At 39.8% G+C, this 19,798-nt stretch overlaps 4 protein-coding genes across 4 annotated transcripts; all 4 read right to left on the reverse strand.

Annotated features, from left to right (window-relative positions):
- Positions 1-304: 304 nt before the first annotated feature.
- On the reverse strand, positions 305-1,430 carry LOC101303064. Its single transcript, XM_004287853.1, has 2 exons — positions 1,030-1,430; positions 305-952 (listed from the first exon to the last, which is right to left on the reverse strand). The coding sequence occupies exons 1-2, from the start codon at positions 1,227-1,229 to the stop codon at positions 742-744; spliced, it is 411 nt and encodes a 136-aa protein (XP_004287901.1). The 5' UTR covers positions 1,230-1,430; the 3' UTR covers positions 305-741.
- A 274-nt stretch (positions 1,431-1,704) lies between these two features.
- Positions 1,705-2,501, reverse strand: LOC101303361. Its single transcript, XM_004287854.1, has 2 exons — positions 2,330-2,501; positions 1,705-2,087 (listed from the first exon to the last, which is right to left on the reverse strand). The coding sequence occupies exons 1-2, from the start codon at positions 2,497-2,499 to the stop codon at positions 1,880-1,882; spliced, it is 378 nt and encodes a 125-aa protein (XP_004287902.1). The 5' UTR covers positions 2,500-2,501; the 3' UTR covers positions 1,705-1,879.
- Positions 2,502-6,272: 3,771 nt separating this feature from the next.
- LOC101303644 (scarecrow-like protein 4-like) lies at positions 6,273-8,589 on the reverse strand. The gene has a single exon (XM_004287855.1). The coding sequence runs from the start codon at positions 8,523-8,525 to the stop codon at positions 6,666-6,668; it is 1,860 nt and encodes a 619-aa protein (XP_004287903.1). The 5' UTR covers positions 8,526-8,589; the 3' UTR covers positions 6,273-6,665.
- Positions 8,590-12,741: 4,152 nt separating this feature from the next.
- Positions 12,742-17,955, reverse strand: LOC101303935 (succinate dehydrogenase [ubiquinone] flavoprotein subunit 1, mitochondrial-like). Its single transcript, XM_004287856.1, has 16 exons — positions 17,746-17,955; positions 17,137-17,304; positions 16,961-17,048; positions 16,576-16,722; positions 16,333-16,473; positions 15,811-15,896; positions 15,630-15,722; positions 15,478-15,541; positions 15,170-15,313; positions 14,827-15,014; positions 14,531-14,705; positions 14,269-14,439; positions 14,010-14,079; positions 13,807-13,927; positions 13,695-13,732; positions 12,742-13,264 (listed from the first exon to the last, which is right to left on the reverse strand). Exons 1-16 carry the CDS (start codon positions 17,851-17,853, stop codon positions 13,162-13,164), a joined length of 1,905 nt encoding a protein of 634 aa, XP_004287904.1. The 5' UTR covers positions 17,854-17,955; the 3' UTR covers positions 12,742-13,161.
- Between the last annotated feature and the right edge of the window lie 1,843 nt (positions 17,956-19,798).

Here is a 19,798-nt window from a genome sequence, read left to right on the forward strand (position 1 = left end):
AGGTAAAGCTTAAAGCGGGAATTCTGCGGCCCAGACCAAATTTATATCATGAGAAGTAAAGGCGCACACAAATTTGGTCACAAACAATGGGGAAAATACAGCTAATTGTGCAGCTCAGTTCTTTTATCAACGAGCTGAAAGAGTCATGCTCATTATTTAGAAGAAGTGTCATGTTCCTCTACTAAATAAACTAATTTCGTGCACATTTGCTCACTGAAAAATTGTAGCTTTGATTTTTTGTTGTGATTGGGTTTGGTGGCAACCCATTGTTAAAAGAGAAATGAACACCCTGTAATCTTCTCGTATGCTAAAGACCATCACAACTCAAGGATTCATATAACGCTAGTAAAAATACATCAAAAAAGTATCAGATATATGCGGACTTGCAAGATTAAAAACACCTTGGACCAATGAGATCTTATTGCTCTAGTGAAAACCGGCTTGGACTCGGATACTAGTCGAGCTAGCTAGTACGGTTCATATACTGATTCTGAGGATGCAGATACGTACCCATCCCAAAAACAAATTAACAAAAACAAATACATTATTTCTTGTACATCACATAGGCACAGAGCTAGTCACATACCCATGACTGCTACATCTATATTCTAGCGTCCATCCGTTCTTCGAAAAAACATAGAACTGGAAACAAAAACGAAAGAGGTACTACTTAATTCGAAAACAACATCTTATATAGGAGGAGCCGAGGGGGTTTGGCCCCTGCTCAAGGGTGTAGCCAGCCTAATTAGTTTTGGGCTCCATCTGGTGTCGAGCTTTCTCCTTCTCCTTAACCTCACTTCCCTGAGTCTTATCATAAGCATGGTGGTTCTCATGGATGAGTTGTTCTTGATCAGCTTTGGCAACCGTCTGGTTTCCCCCATATATCCCTCCAAATCCATCATCCTCGCACCGCGTCGCGTACCCCTCCCCAAACGAATGAGACATCAAGTCCCTATAATACCAATCATATATCAAACTCAAATTAATTTATCAAATTACTCGAATACGATTGAAAGAAAGGAGACTCACCCAGATTTAATGTGTGGGTTATGAGCTGCATTCTCGTCCATTTCGGGATCGCTTTCCGGCTCAGTTGACTTAGTTGTGGCGGAGGCCTGCCTGAATCCGACCCGTGAGGCTTTCTGACCTAAGTAACTTGATGAACGCAGAGACGGTGTGATCGGCAAAGATGTTGACTGCTTTCTTATCGATCTGATTGCATTAATCATCTTCGGTGTTCTGGAACTTCCGATGCTTTCTATTTATAGCCGGAAATAAACTGATGATCGGTAAATCTATGACGGTGAAAACTGAAAAATTGTGTCTTGTTCTAGCAAGCAAGGGAAGTTGAGCTCATATTGGTTGCAGCTGCGTTATAGTACATAGCAGAGGAGTTTGGGTTCATTTAGTGACACGTAGAGATGGTCAGGACAGGTGTTGTGGCTTGGGAGAGAAAACCTTTTACGTGTCTTTCAGCTGTGCTTGCCGCACATCAGCTAGCTTAATTTGTATATCCCAGCTACCTCTGGTGTAAGAGAAGGTTCGCCTATATCTATCCTATCTATGTCTCTGGGATAAGATATTCCAGCTACCTCTGAATTATGTGACATCTGTAGTCCATTTCTTTTTTTTGGTTACAAATATCTGTAGTCCATTTCGATCAATCAAGAATTGTCGATCATGTAATTAAGAAATAATGTTATCAAAAATATAAGCAATGACATGGTGATGACCGGTGGCATAACGTACTTCACTGTCCTCTTACAAGGATCATATTATCCTAGTAACTCAAGGACTCCAAAAATGAAATGAGAAATAAAAATACAAAAACTAGCTAACTGAATCCAAGCATGGCTTCCCTTGTACTCCATAGCTAGCTTCAGTTTGCTTTGGGTTGGTGCCGAGCTTTCTCCTTCTCCTTGACTTCACTTCCCTGAGTCTTGTCATAAGCAGGATTGTTCGCATGGATCATCTGGTCCTGCTCAACTTTGTTAGGAAGCCTTTGGTTATCGCTATATATCCCTCCAAATCCTTCTTCATCGGATCGAGTTGCATACCCCTCCCCAAATGAATGAGACATCACGTCCCTAATAATCATCAAACAACAATTCAATGTGATTAGTAATGTTTCCCTAGCTCTCTATGCATGCACACGATAAAAACAAAACAACTCATTTTGAATGTAGATCAAAATGTTTTACTAAGAATTATCTCGTTGGTTAATGACATGACCAGGAAGTACTTTTGCACTATAAGTATAACCTAATCAAATTTACATACAATTACAAGAGAATGGGATGAAAAGGAAATAATGGTAAAAGTTTCTTACCCAGTCGCAGTTTTCTGGTTTGGATTCTCTGCCTTGTCCATGTTGTGTTTACTACCTGGATCACTCGACACAATTGTTCTGGCCTGCCTGATGAATCCGACCTGAGAAGCTTTCCGGCCTAAGTACGACGGTGTCTGGGTTCTGATCACTGAGCTGATTGCAGTAATCATCTTCTGCATGGTTTTCGATTGCTACCTGCTGTATATTTATACACGAAGAAAAACTGATCAGGAAAGCACCAGTAAATTATATGGCTGTGGACAAGCATGAACTCACTAAAACAACAAGTACGTCCGGTTCTTCGGGTCTTGATCCTCATTATAGTAAGTGCTACCTGGAGTTCGGGTTCATGTAATGACCCGTAGGCATCGGAATGAGCTGGTACTAATTCAGGGATTGAGGGAGAAGAGGAGACCTACGTGCATTGGGATTCAGCTGTACCATCTCCTAGCTAGCTAGATCAAACAAGTACGTTGCTAAGTTAGATAGAACGTAGGATACAGAATTCAGGCCCAAATGGCCTAAGACCGAAGTGAGGCCCAACCTTCATCTTTCATGTCATGAGAAGTATTTTTAAGGTGCTTCAGACATGTTCAATTGTTGATTAAAAATAAAAGTGTTCATTGGGACTCTGCCGGCAATGAAACTTGAACATGTATCATGTATGTTTGAGTAATACTTACCAAAAATAATGTAGGTAGAGCAGTAATTCGTATAATCTTTCAAATTAAAGAACAAAACATATATAATCTTAATTATTTTCTTAAATCACTTAGATACAATCGATATGATTGAATGCTCGTAAAGATGTCGGTGTTATAAGTTTATTTCTCCACTAAATCATTACACGTGTTTAGTTAATTAGTTACCACTTCAGTTCTCACATATTGCTTATGAGTAACTCTTATGATCATTGAAACTCAATCGTGGACTATTAGTTTCGGCTTTAGTTTTTGAAGCACCTACCATGCATACCATATAGAAGTATAAACTCAGTTGGCTAGTTCCTGAAGAACTCTTCTTGGCCTAAGGAAACACTACTAATGTTTGCACAGTACAAATTAATTTTTACTGTTTTACTCTATGTTGAAATGTAGTTCCGGAATAGTAAATTTGTACATGGTATACATCCAAGGGAAATTAGCAGTACACACAGCAAGAAACCTGATGTATACCACTCACTCTACAGAGAAAATACTATACGCCACAGTCAGCAACAGTCTTGCTGACATGTTACTGCTGTGTACAATCATCATTGTCTCGTCGTCCGGCGGGGGACCACCCGACCGGCCTTGCAGCCGTATGACGTCACCGTACGCACAGTCTTGACATGATCGGAGCTGTACTAAACTCACCGGCAAAGTCGTCAAACTGGTCAGGATTGAAGCGAAGAACGCTGAGTCACAGTACAGTGCGGTGGTACGTGTAAGCAGGTCGGAGCCTGACGTAGATAACACAGACCATTCGTACACCCCCTCTCTAGCTTACTGCCAAAAGCTAAATCTAAAAGGTCCCCCCAGTCAAGGTTGTGACTTTTACTACTGGGAACTATTCTATTACCGTTGTTAAAAAGTGGAAACTTTTAACCATTGCTTTAGATTTTGTTGATTCAATTGGGTAATAATCAATACATGATCCAAATCATGATCAGTCAAGCAATTTAACAACATGCATTTTGTGTTAAGTTGATTTTACATCAGAGTCTTTTTCTATACATTGTACCATACCATGTTGATGTTTGTGTGAGGCAATAATTTTGCTAACTTTGGTGTTCATGTATAAATTTACCAAAACAACAGTTTAACCAATTTAATCGATGCCAACTAAGTTGCATGGACACGGACATAGCGACACGACACGGCGATACAGTAAAACTCAAACACTGAGTTTCCGACACAGCTTTGACATGACAAACAAAATTATATATTTATATATTTATAATAAATAAAAAAGATACTAAAATATAATACACAAAATTTCATATAATTATGCATGAAATAATTATTTACGACACGCCATGTTATAATTATAATTTCATATAATTATGCAAGAAAATTCATATAATTATGTAGGGATCAAATGAGCGATGTTTTATTCGTCTGCGTCGTTTTCTGACTTTCGTCTCTTTGTTTGTGTGCGACTGAGCGACGAACCTCTACTACGTCCATTTATTTTTATTTTTTTATTTTCTTAAAGTGAGAAAAACAGACGCGATGTGTCGTAAATAGATGTGTCGGCCTGGTCAACGTGTCCAAAACGTGTCGGAAAAGTCAACTTTTTTAGACACGCCACGTGATGTGTCGGACACGTTTTTTGCCGTGTCGGGAGTGTTGGACACTCCGACACTCCGACACTCCACCCGTGCAACATAGGATGCTAGCCATACCTACTTCAATATTTTGATGTTCATGTATAAATTTACCAAAATAACAATTTAACCACTTTAATCATGTGAAAAGACAAGTAGTATCGATTCCTGTTGAATTAGTCCGGCCAACCAATCAAGTGAAAAGACGAGTAGTCTCAAATCGATAATGTCTCGTAATTGTACGAACTTGTCGAAAAAACACGTATATTTTTCTCTTGTTGTCTTTTTATCGGATGAACGTTCCTATTCTTCTTGTGTTATAGTGTTATATTTCTCTGGATCGTATATGACCCAAAATTTTCTGTGGCCAGTCTTGCAAGTCTCCAAATCCATGCCTCTATAGTTCCCAAATCAGGTAAATAATGATCTATCCTATTTGTAGGACATTGGTCTTCCTCTTGGGCCAGGGTGGGTTTATTAGCTTCAATAATTGGGGTCATTCTTAGAATTATTTGCTACAATGAATTGGTATGTTTTAGACATGGAAGCCCCATCATTGTGAGAACACACAATGCATCTTAAGCAAAGATATGATGAATTCAAACTCTATGGCATTTTGAGAATGACATTGGTGCAAAGCCAAGACGGAAAAATTTGTAACTTCCCTAGTAAACTTGGCAAGAGGTTGAAAGAGACTTATACCAAACCTCCAGCACATAGTAGAATTCCAAGGGGACCCAAAACCCAACCAAAGGCAAATCAAATTTCCATAAATCCTCAAACGTTCCTATTAGGATGACCCTTTTGAATGGTCTCCATCAGTTGGACCAATATAAGCAGCATTATCATCCACTGCCTTCCTTGTCATGCTTTGGCCCCTTTGAGGTTTTCGTGCACAGACCAAGAAAAGAAGACGGTTCTTCTATAGCTATTTACCTCTCTACTAAGAAACAAGCGCTAGAGATAGCGAAATTTCTTTAGTGCTTTGGAGCCAGAGTGTGATTGATCTTGGAGAGTAAGTGACAGCCATTGCAATCAACATCAAGAGCCAGCAAGTAGCAAGCATGGCCCAAATGCACACACATTTACACATCACACATAGCAAATCCAAGTCATTGTCGACAGTCGACTACACAAGGGTTTAAGGAAATTTGATTACAGAAGCCAAAGACCAAAGCAACTACACAATTTGAACATAGGAAGTCCGGCAGCAGAAGCAAGATTTTGTGCCAGTGAGATCTTTCTGGTTCATTCAATCCCGGTCCTCGTCCAGCACTAATTAGACACAGAACCTGGTAGCTATTAGGGCAATTAAAACTGTCAGATGTATCTGCTACTGGGTTTCTGCTCAAGTCTTTACATCTGAGGCCCTAATGACACAGGCACTGAAAGAAAATAAAGAGCCACAACGTCTCGATTTCGAAAACGAAAATTCTACCGTGCGAAAACGAAAATTCTACCGTGCTTCGAAGTATTGAGATGTCGGTTGATTAGTCCTTTATTGAAGTATAACCCTAAATAGTTTGCTAATCTAATCGCTCGAAAAACTGTATTACACTAGAGTATAGACAGAGCATATTGTAGCTGTGAATGAGATATTACGAGTCCTAGGGCAAGGAAAATGAAACTGAACTGAGATGAAAACTAAATCCAATAGGAAGATTCAAATTTACATACAGAATTACAGAAACCTATGGGAGACAGAACCTATCTTCCCCCATTTCAAATTCCCATTTTTACAATTAAGTCATATTTCAGATTTTCAACCCTATAAGCAAAGCCCCCACCCAACCGAAAACCAAAAAAACTAAGAACAAACTACAAAATTAACAACCAAAATGTGGCAAAATATAAGGCTTAATCAGAAACGAATACTAACTGTAAGTTCACTAATGAAGCTCCTGAGTCCCATCTCTGATGAAGAAGAAGAAGCACCAAACTAGGTATTACGTCAATGGCGTATCGAAACTGACAGGCTCACAACCAGAGATAAAAGACCTGGCGAAAACCAATCGAAACCAAAAGCCATTAACGCCATGAAGAAACAGTGAACAGAGGGACTTCCTTCCACGCCAAGGAGAGAAACCCAGGAGGCGATTCGATAAGAGAATACGATGCATTGTAACTATAATTCCACAGAAGAATCTTGGCTTGGCTGACTGCATAATGGCTGAGCGTCACTGGCTCAAAACCAGCGCTTTCCATTAAGAACTTCCACTGCTCCTTGTCCTCCAAACGCTGTCGTTTCGTTCCCGATTCCTCCGCCCCAACCACACTGGCAATTCTCCGGCCCAGCAACAGCCTCTCCACCTGCAGCCTCTCCGGCGAGTCTCGTGCCATGTTTGGCTCAAGAGACTCAAACATTGCCTTGTAATACTTCAATGCTGTCTTGAACCGGCTCATGAACCCCACCCGGTTCAATTTCGCCTCATACTCCCCCAGAGTCACAATTTTCGGGTTCAGCAATTTCGCAAGAGTTAAAGCTGCTTCAACTCCGGTGGTGGATTCGTCAAGGAGGTTGTGCAACTGGAGCATTAAGTTCACCGCCAAGAACTCATCCGGGTCGACCCGGAAACAAGACTCGTTAAGCTCCTGAATGGGAGTCAGCACCGGTTCAAACTCGAAATTTAGCTCCAGAAGCTTAGCAAACTCGCAGAGTCTATTTCCAGTAGCAAACAGCGACGCCGCCGGAGAGTTGCCGAGCGACGGAGCGGGAATACCGGAGATCCGAATTTTACTGGGCTTTCCGGTGGACCGGGTGGCCAAAGCCTGCAACAAAGCGGCCCATTGGACACCTTGAACTATGCCGAAGTCGACTATGTGAATCTTGGTGGCTCTCTCCGTCGCTTCGAGGATGGCCTGGTTCGCCGTCAAGTGAGCAAACTTGGAGTAAGGGCAAGCGTCGTTCAAGGCCTTGTAAGAGAGAGTGAAGTCTTCTTCGCAGCTGCCGTCGTACGCGGCGGAGGTTTTATCCGGCGGCGGCGAGACTCGGCTGTACAGAGCCTCCGTGAAGCGGAAGGTGACTCGCTCGGTTGGATCTCCACGCTCGGAGACGGACTCTCTGAGCCGAACTAGTGATTTGATCGCACGCTCTGGTTCGGACTCGATGACTCTGGCGCAGTCGAGTAGCGCTTTCAGTAGCGGCGGCGCCGATTCGATCTCCGGCGACCTGGAGGACACTCCGACGGCGTCGTTTTGAGGTGCAGGGTTGACTGATTTGGCGTCTTTAACAGCAATCGAGGACGGCTGCGGCGGCGGGGGCGGCAGTGGCGGTGGGGTCCATGCTGGAGGCAATTGAGGTTGGAGAGAAGTCGTTTTCTGGTTCTGAGACTCGGCGTATATGACTCGGTTGAGATCGGAGGGCGAAGAGCACGGAGCGCTGAGCCGACTCGGGCAGGGGACAAAGGGATCGGAAGCGTAGAGGCCGAAATCCGCGGCATTGCTCTGCCACGCGTCGCACACGGAGGGCAGGTTGGAACTATCCGTTGAATCCCCACCGCCTATTATGCTGTCCATCCACTCGTCCGAGTCGAACTCGGCCGCTCCACCCAAATCCGAGAATCTAAACCCGGTACTGCTCGGATTATGATGATGATGATGATGATCCAAGTTGGGGAACGGAAACCCGGGCTCCCCGACCGTCGAGTCGGAGCTCCCGGGCAGCTGAAACGGGTCGGGAAAGCCCGACCCGGCCAACCCGTACCCCAAAGTGGGCGCGTGGTGAGTGTTACCGGGCCATGGAGCGGAGAGAGAAAAGCCTGAACTGAGCTGATTGTGCTGGTCGTGTTGGTGGTGGTGGTGCTGCTGTTGCTCTTGCTGCTGCTTTTGCTTAATGACTTGCTGAGCAATCGCCATTAGGTTTCCGCTGTCAGTACACATGTACGCCATTCTCCGGCCAAATCTCGCCGGAAAACACTGCACTCACATCACACAGAAGAAGAAAAATTAAGGATGCAATAACCAGGGAGAGAGTGATGAAGTTTTATATGTACTGAGATAGAGAGATAGTGATAGTGACTGAAGCAGAAGAGTACATACAGAGAGAGAGAGAGACACTACTAGAGGCCCAGAAACAACGGGATCACAATTTGAGCTTGTAGTTCAGAGTTAGAGAGAGACCAGAGAGAAAAGAGAAGGAGAGGGTTTTAGTGTAAAAGAAATAAAACCCTTTTTATAATAATTATTTTTCGAACCTCCAAACAGTGCGGGTCCTACCTTTTCATTTTCTTTTTTAAATTATTAAAATAAGCAGGGGAAAAAACTGGAAGGAAACGAAACCCTAGTGAAGCTGAACTACTACAGCCCTCAATTTCCCCCCCACCAGCTTCTTTTTTTTTTTCTTGCTTTCGTGACGTGGCGCCAATATACAGCGGGGCCCACGAGTCTCGAGTATTGACAACAGCGTGTCACGGAGGTCCACGTGTAGAGTTTGTAAAAATTTTCCCTCCCGCCCGCTGCGTTCGGGGACCGGAGGTGGGGGCCCATGGGGACGTCATGGGTTCTGATCTTTTCGGGAAGAGCTAAAGCGGATCGTGGCCGTTGGTTGGTGCGACCTTTCACGGATGAGGAAACTGGCTGCCTTAACTTTGGGCTGGGGGTTCACTTTGTTTATACCCGATGCGTCCGAGCCGCTGACACCTGGGTCAACAGTAAAAAAAAGAGCGAGTCATGGAGTAGGTAAAAAGTTAAAGTACGAATTAGGGTGAAAAAGAGTGGGAAAGGTGAAAAATCTTGGGGTGGGCTTTAAGGGGCGGTAGGAGGGCCCGCTTGGGGACATGGGCCCGGTGTGGTAAGGACTAATGAGGTAAAGTGGGTAGGGAAGTAGGGCCCAGTGGATCGATTTTGGACCAACGAAAATGCGACAGGGGAGAAAAGCAACGGTGGAGAGGAGATTTTGACGAGGAAGAAGAAGAAGAAGAAGAAGCAACGGCAATGAAAGCCAAAAAAAAGTGTAAGGTTTAGTGACCGAGTCAACTCGGGCACTACAAGATGTTTGGGTTACGTTTTAGGGTTTTATGAAACGGGAGATGACAAAATGCACCAATGGTAGCTTGGAGAAGTAGTTAGCTTCGAAGATCTACGAAGAAGAGAAAAATAATGAACCCTTTTTGAGTCCGAGTGCGGGACATGAGGTAATGGATGGAGGGAAACAAATCGAGGAATGAATTATCGTCAATTTGACAAATGGTTGATACATGTATAAACAAATGGTTCATAAATGTTTGAGCTGAATTAAGACGTAAAGTTGCTCGTATGCAAATTTTTGCTGACTTGAAAAATGATTTTTCGGTTCAATTCGATATTAAAATACAAACCAAACTTGGTTGAATTTTATAATACATAAAATAAATTGATATGATACGTGTAAAATAACACTTTTTGTGTAATTAATATTATCAATTTATTGTTAAAAAGCCAAAGTAGAACAAATAAAGGGTCCTATTCCGCCGTCACTAGCTAGGTGGATGATTAGACAAGAAATCAAAACAATCCATTGCTAACTTATCTTTGTAATTTGTGTTGGTCCACCCTTGATTTTCATCCACCTTATCAGTTCTCTTTCTTGCTCTCATTTTCACACTTTGAATTAACTAAACCAGCTTCTCATGTTCATCATTTAAACAAATTGGCTTCTTATATCCTTATCACTCTGATTATGATTTAATGTTTGCACAATGCATACTATACTATTCGTAACTTCTTAATTTTATAAAGTAAACAACTGTTACAACTTCGTGAGTGAAACTTCGTGAATGAAACTCACAATCTCTCACTTATTAAATAAATGATATACCGGTAGACCAAATAATAATAGACTATACATAACTTATTATACATATTATGTCTAAATTTATTTCGCCATCGAGAAAGACCACTATCATACATTTCGCTTGAATAGATACATTATTAATTGCAACCTACGTACATGGACATATTATTGATCGAAAAATTAATGCAGTCAGCGGTCTCTAGCTTGAGATAGGTCCACTAAAATAGTGAAATGAGGTTGTCTTTTAGACTCTTGCAAGCTTGAGATAGTTGAAAGTTTGAAATCAAGTTGAAAATGAAAGCAACAGCCACTGTTAACATTCCTGTATTGAAAGAAATCAAATCAAATGTATTATAATTCCAATTATGTGTCTATTATTGGATGTATAGATTCATCCGTATAGTATAGTAGACCAAAACCATTCTATTTTCACTCAAGTACTTTTTGCCTAGTGGCCATGAAAGTGGGGAATATTCAAATATTGAATGAAGGCTGATCATGTACTTAAGAACATTTGGGTAATAATTTGCGGCGTGTAACACTTACGTTTTGAAGTTTTCTTACCAATTTAGACTATAAAGCTTTTAAATAATTAAATTCTATGTGTAGAACATGGTCGAAGTTTCAAATATCAAATTATTATTTTTGGATCAAATATACAATTAATATGATACAACTCGTCTCTTATGAGTTAAACTCACGACTAAATGGTATTAGGCTCTAAATATTAAAATTTGTAAATTTCTTGTTAATGTTGAGTTCGTTAGAGACATGTTTTTTTTTAGAAGATAGAGATTGGAAATACTCATGTTAGAAAAATAATTAATAAAATATAATTTTGAAGTGACTAGATAATTTTCAATTGTACCAATATCGTTTGATTTCAAACTCAATACCTAATAGGTGTTGGGTGTGTCACATTCCTTGACAATGGGGACGCTACGCTTTTCGTTTAGAAACTATTTACGCATGTCTTGAATTTTAAAGAAGATCATGTAAATTTTTTGTGTTTCGAAAATAGTAAATCAAATAGATGTTAGTTGTTTTGGAAGTATTTATAAGTTTTGTGTCCGACATTGTTTACAGATGAATCCGTGTGAAGTTGTTTGACACTGTACGTGTAGTTGGTCCAGAGTGTTGCATTGAGCTATAATATCACCAATATACGAGGACAATAGACAATAGTGACTTTTGGTTGGACTACATGTTTGATCGATGGATGATAGTGGGAGACACTGTTAGCCCTCCTACCAAAAATCAACCAACTACTCATTTCATTTCATACTCTCCCCAATTCCTGCATAATTTTCTTACTCCTCTCAATAGTTTTCCGATTAATCTCTCATCTTTGTCAACCTTTTCGTAAACAAGTACTCATTAGTCACTAAAATTACAGTGACACAATCTTAATCATATAGAAATAACGGCTACAATTATATAACCCACTTGCCCTCATGTTCATTGTCCTTTGAATATGATGCTTCCTAATCCCCTATATAAAATTAGCTGTGTTTTGTACTGGTTCCGTTTTCTGAGTTTAATAAAAAAAAAATGTAATTCATATATTAGTTTGATCATGTTGCAGTTGGACCCATAAACTGTCATAATCCGTAAGAAATTAAAAAAAACTACTGTCATGATTTTCTTGGGTTTAAATTTGTCAGATAGAATGGCTCAATGAAAAATTTATGTTCTTGTTTATTTCCCAGGTTGCAATTTAGTGGGTGGATCTAGATCAGATAGTTACTTGTTGCATATAATAAGCAGCTTCTTGCAAATCTTAATCATTTTTAAATTAGGGATTGCTCAAATTGGTAGAGATTTTTAGGGTTTTAGCTCCTCCAATTCATACCTATGCTTAATTGTTAATCAAGCAACTAGTTAGTAAGAGTGTTGTTCCTTTAGTCTAAAAACGCTGGCCGAAGGAAAATGGCTCTTGGATAAAAAGGCCAAGCATGTTCATGACTTCATGTATGAAAGTGAAAATGATGAATTTTCCGAACGGATACAACGCGATTGTCACCGATGTTTTGTCACATTTCATGCTACGGATACACAGCGATTGCCACCGATGTTTTGTCACATTTCATTTCAGAAATTGCAAAAGCTTCAACTCCACAACAGATATAATAGAGTCCAAACAGTCATGATATGAATGAATTGAATTGTCACCTTCAACATTTGATGGGACGATAACAGTGATGTCCCTGCGATCGGTCTCTATGTAATCCATAGCCTATCCCCAGTCCCCACTCAGCAAATCTAACATGTATCAAAGTCATCTTTTACAAATGAAATAGACAAGAATTGGCTTCCTATTACCACTCAGCAAATCTAACTTGTATCAAAGTCATCTTTTACAAATGAAATAGACAAGAATTGGCTTCCTATTACCACTCAGCAAATCTAACTTGTATCAAAGTCATCTTTTAATAGACAAGAATTGGCTTCCTGTTACCATGCACACCATTTCGAGTCCAACAAATTGCCTTGACAAGCTCTTAAATGAAAGAGAGATGATAATACATGAATTCGCTGGCAATTCAATATAAAACCCGTTACCAAATTAACTCTATTCAGCGAAATATTATTCTCCACGGCTGCGGATACATTTTCCAATCGATGATTGAAATTATTAGAAACCCTTTGATCACCAACACAGCACCAATTATTGGTCAAAATAATTCTTTTCTTATGAAATAACCAGATGCCTGTAAAAAGATTTCTCTGGAAGACTAGAGATGAGCAGATGCCTCAGTAGACACGAGCCTTAGGAGGGAAGGTATCGATTTCATCGTCTAATGTGTTCATGTGAACCGGTCTGTAGTCTAGTCGAACCTTCTCATTTTCCCAGTATCTGCAAAGAGAATCAACATGATTTAGAGTTAATAATTGAATTCAAAAGTACATAACTACATATTCCCCAATACATTCCCAGTTAATACGGACAGCTAAACTAAGAACATACACAATAGTCGTGATAAGAGGTGGTGATGGTGGTGTTAGCAAACAAAGTTTGTCAACCACTATCATTGACAGAAATTAACTGCGTGGTTGATTAAATTTTAAAGGCTGCTCTTATAATCCATCGATTATCAATAAAAGGTTAGTTTTGTGACTACTCGGATGCTCTTATAATCCATCGATTATCATTAAAAGTTTAGTTTTGTGACTACTCGGCTGCTCTTATATCGATTACCATTAAAAGGTTTACTTTGTGACTCTCAGTCATGTCCAATAAACTGTGAAGAAAGCAAAGAATATTTTTTAACGGAATGGCAACTTACCCCAAAGAATGTTTCATCCATTTTTCGTCATCTCTTGTCTGCAAAACCAGAACAAATCTCATTATGTACTGCAAAAGAAAGGACAATTCTAACAAAAACAAACGGAACTAACCGTGAAATCTTCACGAGCATGTGCTCCTCGGCTCTCTTTCCTGGCTTCAGCAGAATGCATGGTGATACATGCATTTATCAAAAGGTTTTCTAACTCAATAGTCTCAATCAAGTCAGAGTTCCTGACAAAACAATTGGGATTATGAGCTCATGATCTAACAATGTATATAATATGGATCCACATCCTGATGCACAACACCTCACCATATCAAAGTTCGATCCTTTACTTGAACATCATTAAAACTCTCCCATGCCTTGTCAATCAACTCAGCACCTGCAGGAGAAAGACAGAAAAAGGAGTTAATAAAGTTTAAACAGTAATCACTAATCAACCTCCAACCCAGATAAATGGTCACATGTTAATTTGAAGGAGAACAAAGCCACTTAGTGTAACCAGACGGACCAAATTGCACAATACATGATATTTCTAGATTTTTGTAAAATGAAAGAAGAAAGGTGAAACCTTCTACTAATGTCTCGTGTGTACGGAACACAGCAGCATTATTTTGCATTATTCGTTGCATATTCAACCGAATTTTTGAAGTCGGCAGTGAGCCATTTGAATTTCTCAATTTGTCCAACCAAGCAATGGTCTTCTCGCCAGCATCCTTTTCCAGAGGCTTTTGTTTCTCCCCTTCACAAGATGAAGTACAGATGTTTAAGTTCTGTACACATTTCACTATTCCTAATTTATTTATCTTCAGTTAACATGGAAATAAAGTTACCAGGTTTACTAATCTCTGCAACTCTATTTGCGCATGCTCGGCCAAAAACAACAATGTCAAGGAGTGAATTTGCACCAAGCCGATTAGCACCATGAACCGATGCACAGGCTGCCTCCCCAGCTGCCATTAACCCAGGAATTACTGCATCTGGATTATCACCTTTAATGGTAACTACCTGAAAAGACAAAAAAGCCATGTTGGTGAAGGGAAGCAGAATTTCACAGAAAAGAATTAAAATTTAGGCGCTTGAATAAATAGAAAGTGGCCCAGTAGACATGAAATATATCAACTTATACCTCTCCATGGTAATTGGTTGGAATTCCACCCATATTGTAGTGTACAGTGGGTAACACAGGAATAGGCTCTTTAGTGACATCGACTCCAGCAAAAATGGCAGCAGTTTCAGAAATACCAGGAAGCCTCTCCTTTAGTACATCTGGGGGCAAATGATTCAAGTGGAGATAGATATGGTCCTTCATAGGTCCTGATCAAAACAACGGTAACAGTTACCAACAACAGACGGACACAGAAAGAACATACAAAGCAAATAACTAACATAATATTTCATTTATGGAAAAAGAATATAGATATGACAGCAGTTCAACATGACAAAGATTGACAGTTTAGAACACATCATACCTACACCACGACCCTCCCGGATTTCCATAGTCATGGATCTTGACACAACATCTCTAGAAGCAAGATCTTTTGCTGTTGGGGCATATCGTTCCATAAATCGCTCACCTTCACTGTTTCTTAGGATACCACCTTCCCCTCGTGATCCTACAAGTTGCAAGGATAACCAGAAATTAACATTTTCCAACTTTTACTGAATTGCAATTAGAGAAGCATATATCAGCGTAAATGAAGGATAAGCTGACATAACAGAGCATCAAAACTAAAATTGGTGTTGACCTACAAATTTATCAAATAAAGAAGAGACATACCTTCAGTAATAAGGCATCCAGCGCCATATATACCAGTAGGGTGAAACTGCACAAACTCCAAATCCTGCAGAACGTGTTTACCAAGAAAATTCATAAGGGATAGAATGCAAAGTCTACGAAAGATTCAAAAGGTAGGAAGGACATAATCATACCTGAAGTGGGAGCCCAGCACGTGCCACCATGGCATTGCCATCTCCAGTGCAGGTATGTGCTGAGGTTGCAGAAAAGTATGCTCTACCATAACCCTGCAACAAACACACAAGACAGTTTTAGTATTCATTAAGCTCTCATCAATGACATCTCCAAAACGAGAAACAAAGATAAGTTAATTACCCCTGTGGCCAATATTGTCGATGAAGCTTGGAACCGATGCAAAGTCCCATCCTCCATATTTAATGCAATAACTCCTTGGCAGCTCCCTGGATACCAATTTCAATAAATTAACATAAAAGAATACACTCTGGACATACAAACAACAATCCTTTATCGTATTACACTACATAGATTTCAGCACAAGATGAGAACTTCAGAACAAGACAACACACAAGCCTTTTTCTTTCTTTCTTTTTTGCCCCCTTATTTTTCAGAAGAAAGAACAAGCATTCACTCCAGGGAATAAATGAACTGGAACCATATGCCCAAGCATCAAATGGAAAGCATGACAAGCAAGCTGAATTTCAAAAGGCTTCTCACTATCCTACTGTGTCTTGAAAAGATGCTCAAAGTTGTAACTTGTAAGGGCATTTAAAAATACAAAAACTCAATTTGCAACGTGAGCTGGTTATCTATAACTTGCAGCTTGCACTAGTTATAGAAAACCAAAATAAGCATGCAGCTTTCTAAACGTCAACTTACCATCACTGTTCATTAAAAGATCCAGAGCAAAATATTCGACAAAAAACTGTGTATTATGCCTCATAGCTTGTCCGTAGAGAGTATGCAAAAGAGCATGCCCAGTTCTGTCGGCAGCACAAGCACAACGGTACGCTTGTCCACCTGTAAATAACATAAAGTAAAGTTAGCCAATGTCAGACAGCTTTCAAAGAAATCATGAGATACGATTTACGAACTTCAAACATACAGGGATGATCATCTGACCTTTTCCAAAGTCAAGACTTTGACCACCAAATGCACGCTGATATATTTTTCCATCTTCAGTTCGAGAAAAGGGCAGACCATAATTTTCAAGTTCAATCACAGCTTTTGGAGCCTCTCTACACATATACTGGATGGCATCTTGATCACCTATGGAAACACAAAACCCACATATGTCAATATACAAACTGTAGCTGTAAAATAGTCATAAGACCACAAAATGTCTGTCTTCCTGCAAGTGCATGATGAGTTATAGGAGCAAATGTTGGCAAATGGAATGTGTCCTCTATAGGCAGCTGTTTCCCATAGAACACTACAACAGTACAACCCCAACCCTAACATCACATTTATACACATATAGAAGCGTCAAGTTTAATAATTTACATACCCAGCCAATCACTTCCCTTCACCGTGTCGTACATGTGCCACCTCCAGTCATCCTCAGTCATATTCCCTAATGCAGCATTTATACCACCCTACAAACAATTCAACAAACACAGTGAGGCATATGCATAATTTACAAAGCTACATCCAATAGAGGTATCAAATCGCAACATCTCACACCTGAGCTGCAACGGTGTGTGAACGAGTAGGGAAAAGCTTAGTAATGCATGCGGTATTAAATCCATGCTCCGAAAGCCCTATGGCTGCTCTCAGCCCTGCACCGCCAGCCCCGACCACCACGGCGTCGTAAGTGTGATCCACCACAGTATAAGACGAGCGTCCAGTAGCCTGCCAAAGCAAATAAAGAAAAACCTCATCACCAAATATGCAAATACAATCCATCACAAGCCAAATATCCAAAATTTCACCAATCTCACTCAAAAATCACAAGTTTGAGTTCGTTTCAGTAAATATACGACTTTCTATATTCCAGAAAATGATGAATTACTTACTCGCAACGGTAAAAATCCTTCATTTTACTGTGGATTCCCGACGGCCAGACACAATACCTAAACGTCTAGTATTATATACATACATCTATATATTTATATTTATATACACACACACAGAAACATGATGTATGATATAAATCTGGAACCGAATTAAATTTCAATAAGACTATCCATATCACCAATAACCGGTGAAGCTATGCAGCGAAAATACTAAAACAACGATCGGAGAAGAAGACAACTGAAAACCCTAGGATTGAGAAATGGAGAGTGATCGTACCGAATCAGAGGAGAAGAGTCTGGAGAAGTGAGATCTAAGAGAGTCATTGGCCGCGACTGATCTCGAGGGCGAAGAAACGCCGAGCCGCCGAGAAACGCACCGCCACATAATTGCTGTAGCTCCGGTGGAGGTGGTGGTTGGTTTTCCGGCTAAGCTGATCTAATCTGTTACTCTTTCTCGGGTTTTGAGAGTGAGAAAAGGATTTTTGGGGGCTGCGAGTGTTGGTTAGTGTTTTCTCGGCGTCGAAGTGGGAGACGATATGGAAGGCGCAGGCATTAAAACAAAAACAAAAGCTAGAAAGGCGAAGGTGGCTCGTGGCGAGCATGTGACTGAGTACGTATAAATATAGTTTCTAACAATTCTTTCCCAAATTACTGATTCACTTTTATCACGACGATAACTAGATAACAACATATCACAATCGTCATTATGTCATTAGTAACAAATGAAATATGACATCTCGTCGACTTTGACAATGTAGAGTCGAAACCTATAATCTAGTGGAATATTAGAGACTCTCAGCTCTCGAGTGCTTATTATAACGGTGTCGGCGAAGTGTGTGAGAGGTTTTCTAAAATTTATATGTAATTTTTGGCATTAGGGTCAACCAACTTGTGGTAATGGTATTTTTACCGTTTTTTAGATCATTTTGAAAGTTGTAGATGTTGGCATTTGAATGTGGATCACGGTTTTCACACAATGTTTTGAAGTTGGATGCAAATTTGCCGACCACCCTTTTGTGTCCACCCTCATGCCCACCCACCCATTCTAATGCCAGATGTCATTTTTCTTAACCATCTCTAACCATGGTTATTGTAATAAATGAATTCTGTTTTTCTTTTTAATTTTAACTTTAACTCTTTTTAAATTAGCCTTTATTATTTCTTTTAATAAATAATAAAACTAATTAATTTTTCTCAACAAAGTCAGTAATCTTTTCTAGATATGAAAATCTGCATCTGAATAAATTTATACATAGAATAAGAAAAATAGCACATGAGACATGAATGATCATTTATTTAAGCTGTAAAGAAATTATATATTGTGACCAATTTTTGGCAGTGGTTGTATTAAAGTTTTTTGAGGTTTTTGAGGAATGTTTATTCTGTAATATTGTGAAGTTCTGAAATACTAATTAGGCAAAATAGCATTTAACGGCTTGAAAAACTCATCCATGCGATCAAAGATTTATAATATATACATGTCCATGCGATCCTTCACCCATGAATGTAGAATTGTAGATGTATCAAAGTTGTATATCATGTTTGAAATCAACTTAAAATAAATAATAAAGGTTAAAGTTAAAAATTTTATATAGAGTTAAAGTTAAAAATTTTATAAAAAAAACCCATAATTCATTTATTACAATTTTATATGTAACCATGGTTAGAGATGGTTAAGAAAAAAAGACACTTGACATTAGAATATGTGGGTGGGCATGAGAGTGGGCACAAAAGGGTAGTCGGCAAATTTGCTTCCCTTTGAAGTTCGTAGACTTGTGGTTAAAGTAGAGAGATATAATGCACGACTTTAAAATGACTTAAATGTCATTAAGATGACAAATCTTCTACACGACTTTAAAATGGCTTGAATGTCATTGGTATTGATCCCATCATCATTTACAGCATCACTCTTAGTTAGTTTTACTAACGTCAAGTAACCATTTTTGCACTCAGTATTGCTTGTAGTGTTAACATTTCTCACTACGTATCAGCATTCCATGGGCAATCATCCTGTGATTATTCTTCTAACACGTTTCTTGTTGCAAAACCTCAAGTCTGATAACTTTCTATCTACGGAATCAATCCTAGAAAGGACCTTGAAGCCATGGGAGGGGTTTGGTTCCAAGACGGCAAGGACATTAGGGCTGGTGCCCTCTTGAGCCACGATGGACGTAGTGACAATAGCCATGTGGCATTTAGCCCACCATTGATTACAGACTTGCTATTCGATTTTGATTTGAAATAGAAGAAAGCCTTGAATAGCATAATTGGCCGACGTAACAGGTGCCTCCCGTCAAAGACTCATGAAATGTGAGGAGTTGACTGCTGCC

This window comes from Fragaria vesca, linkage group LG1 (assembly GCF_000184155.1).
Source record: "Fragaria vesca subsp. vesca linkage group LG1, FraVesHawaii_1.0, whole genome shotgun sequence".
Taxonomy (NCBI): Eukaryota; Viridiplantae; Streptophyta; class Magnoliopsida; order Rosales; family Rosaceae; genus Fragaria; species Fragaria vesca.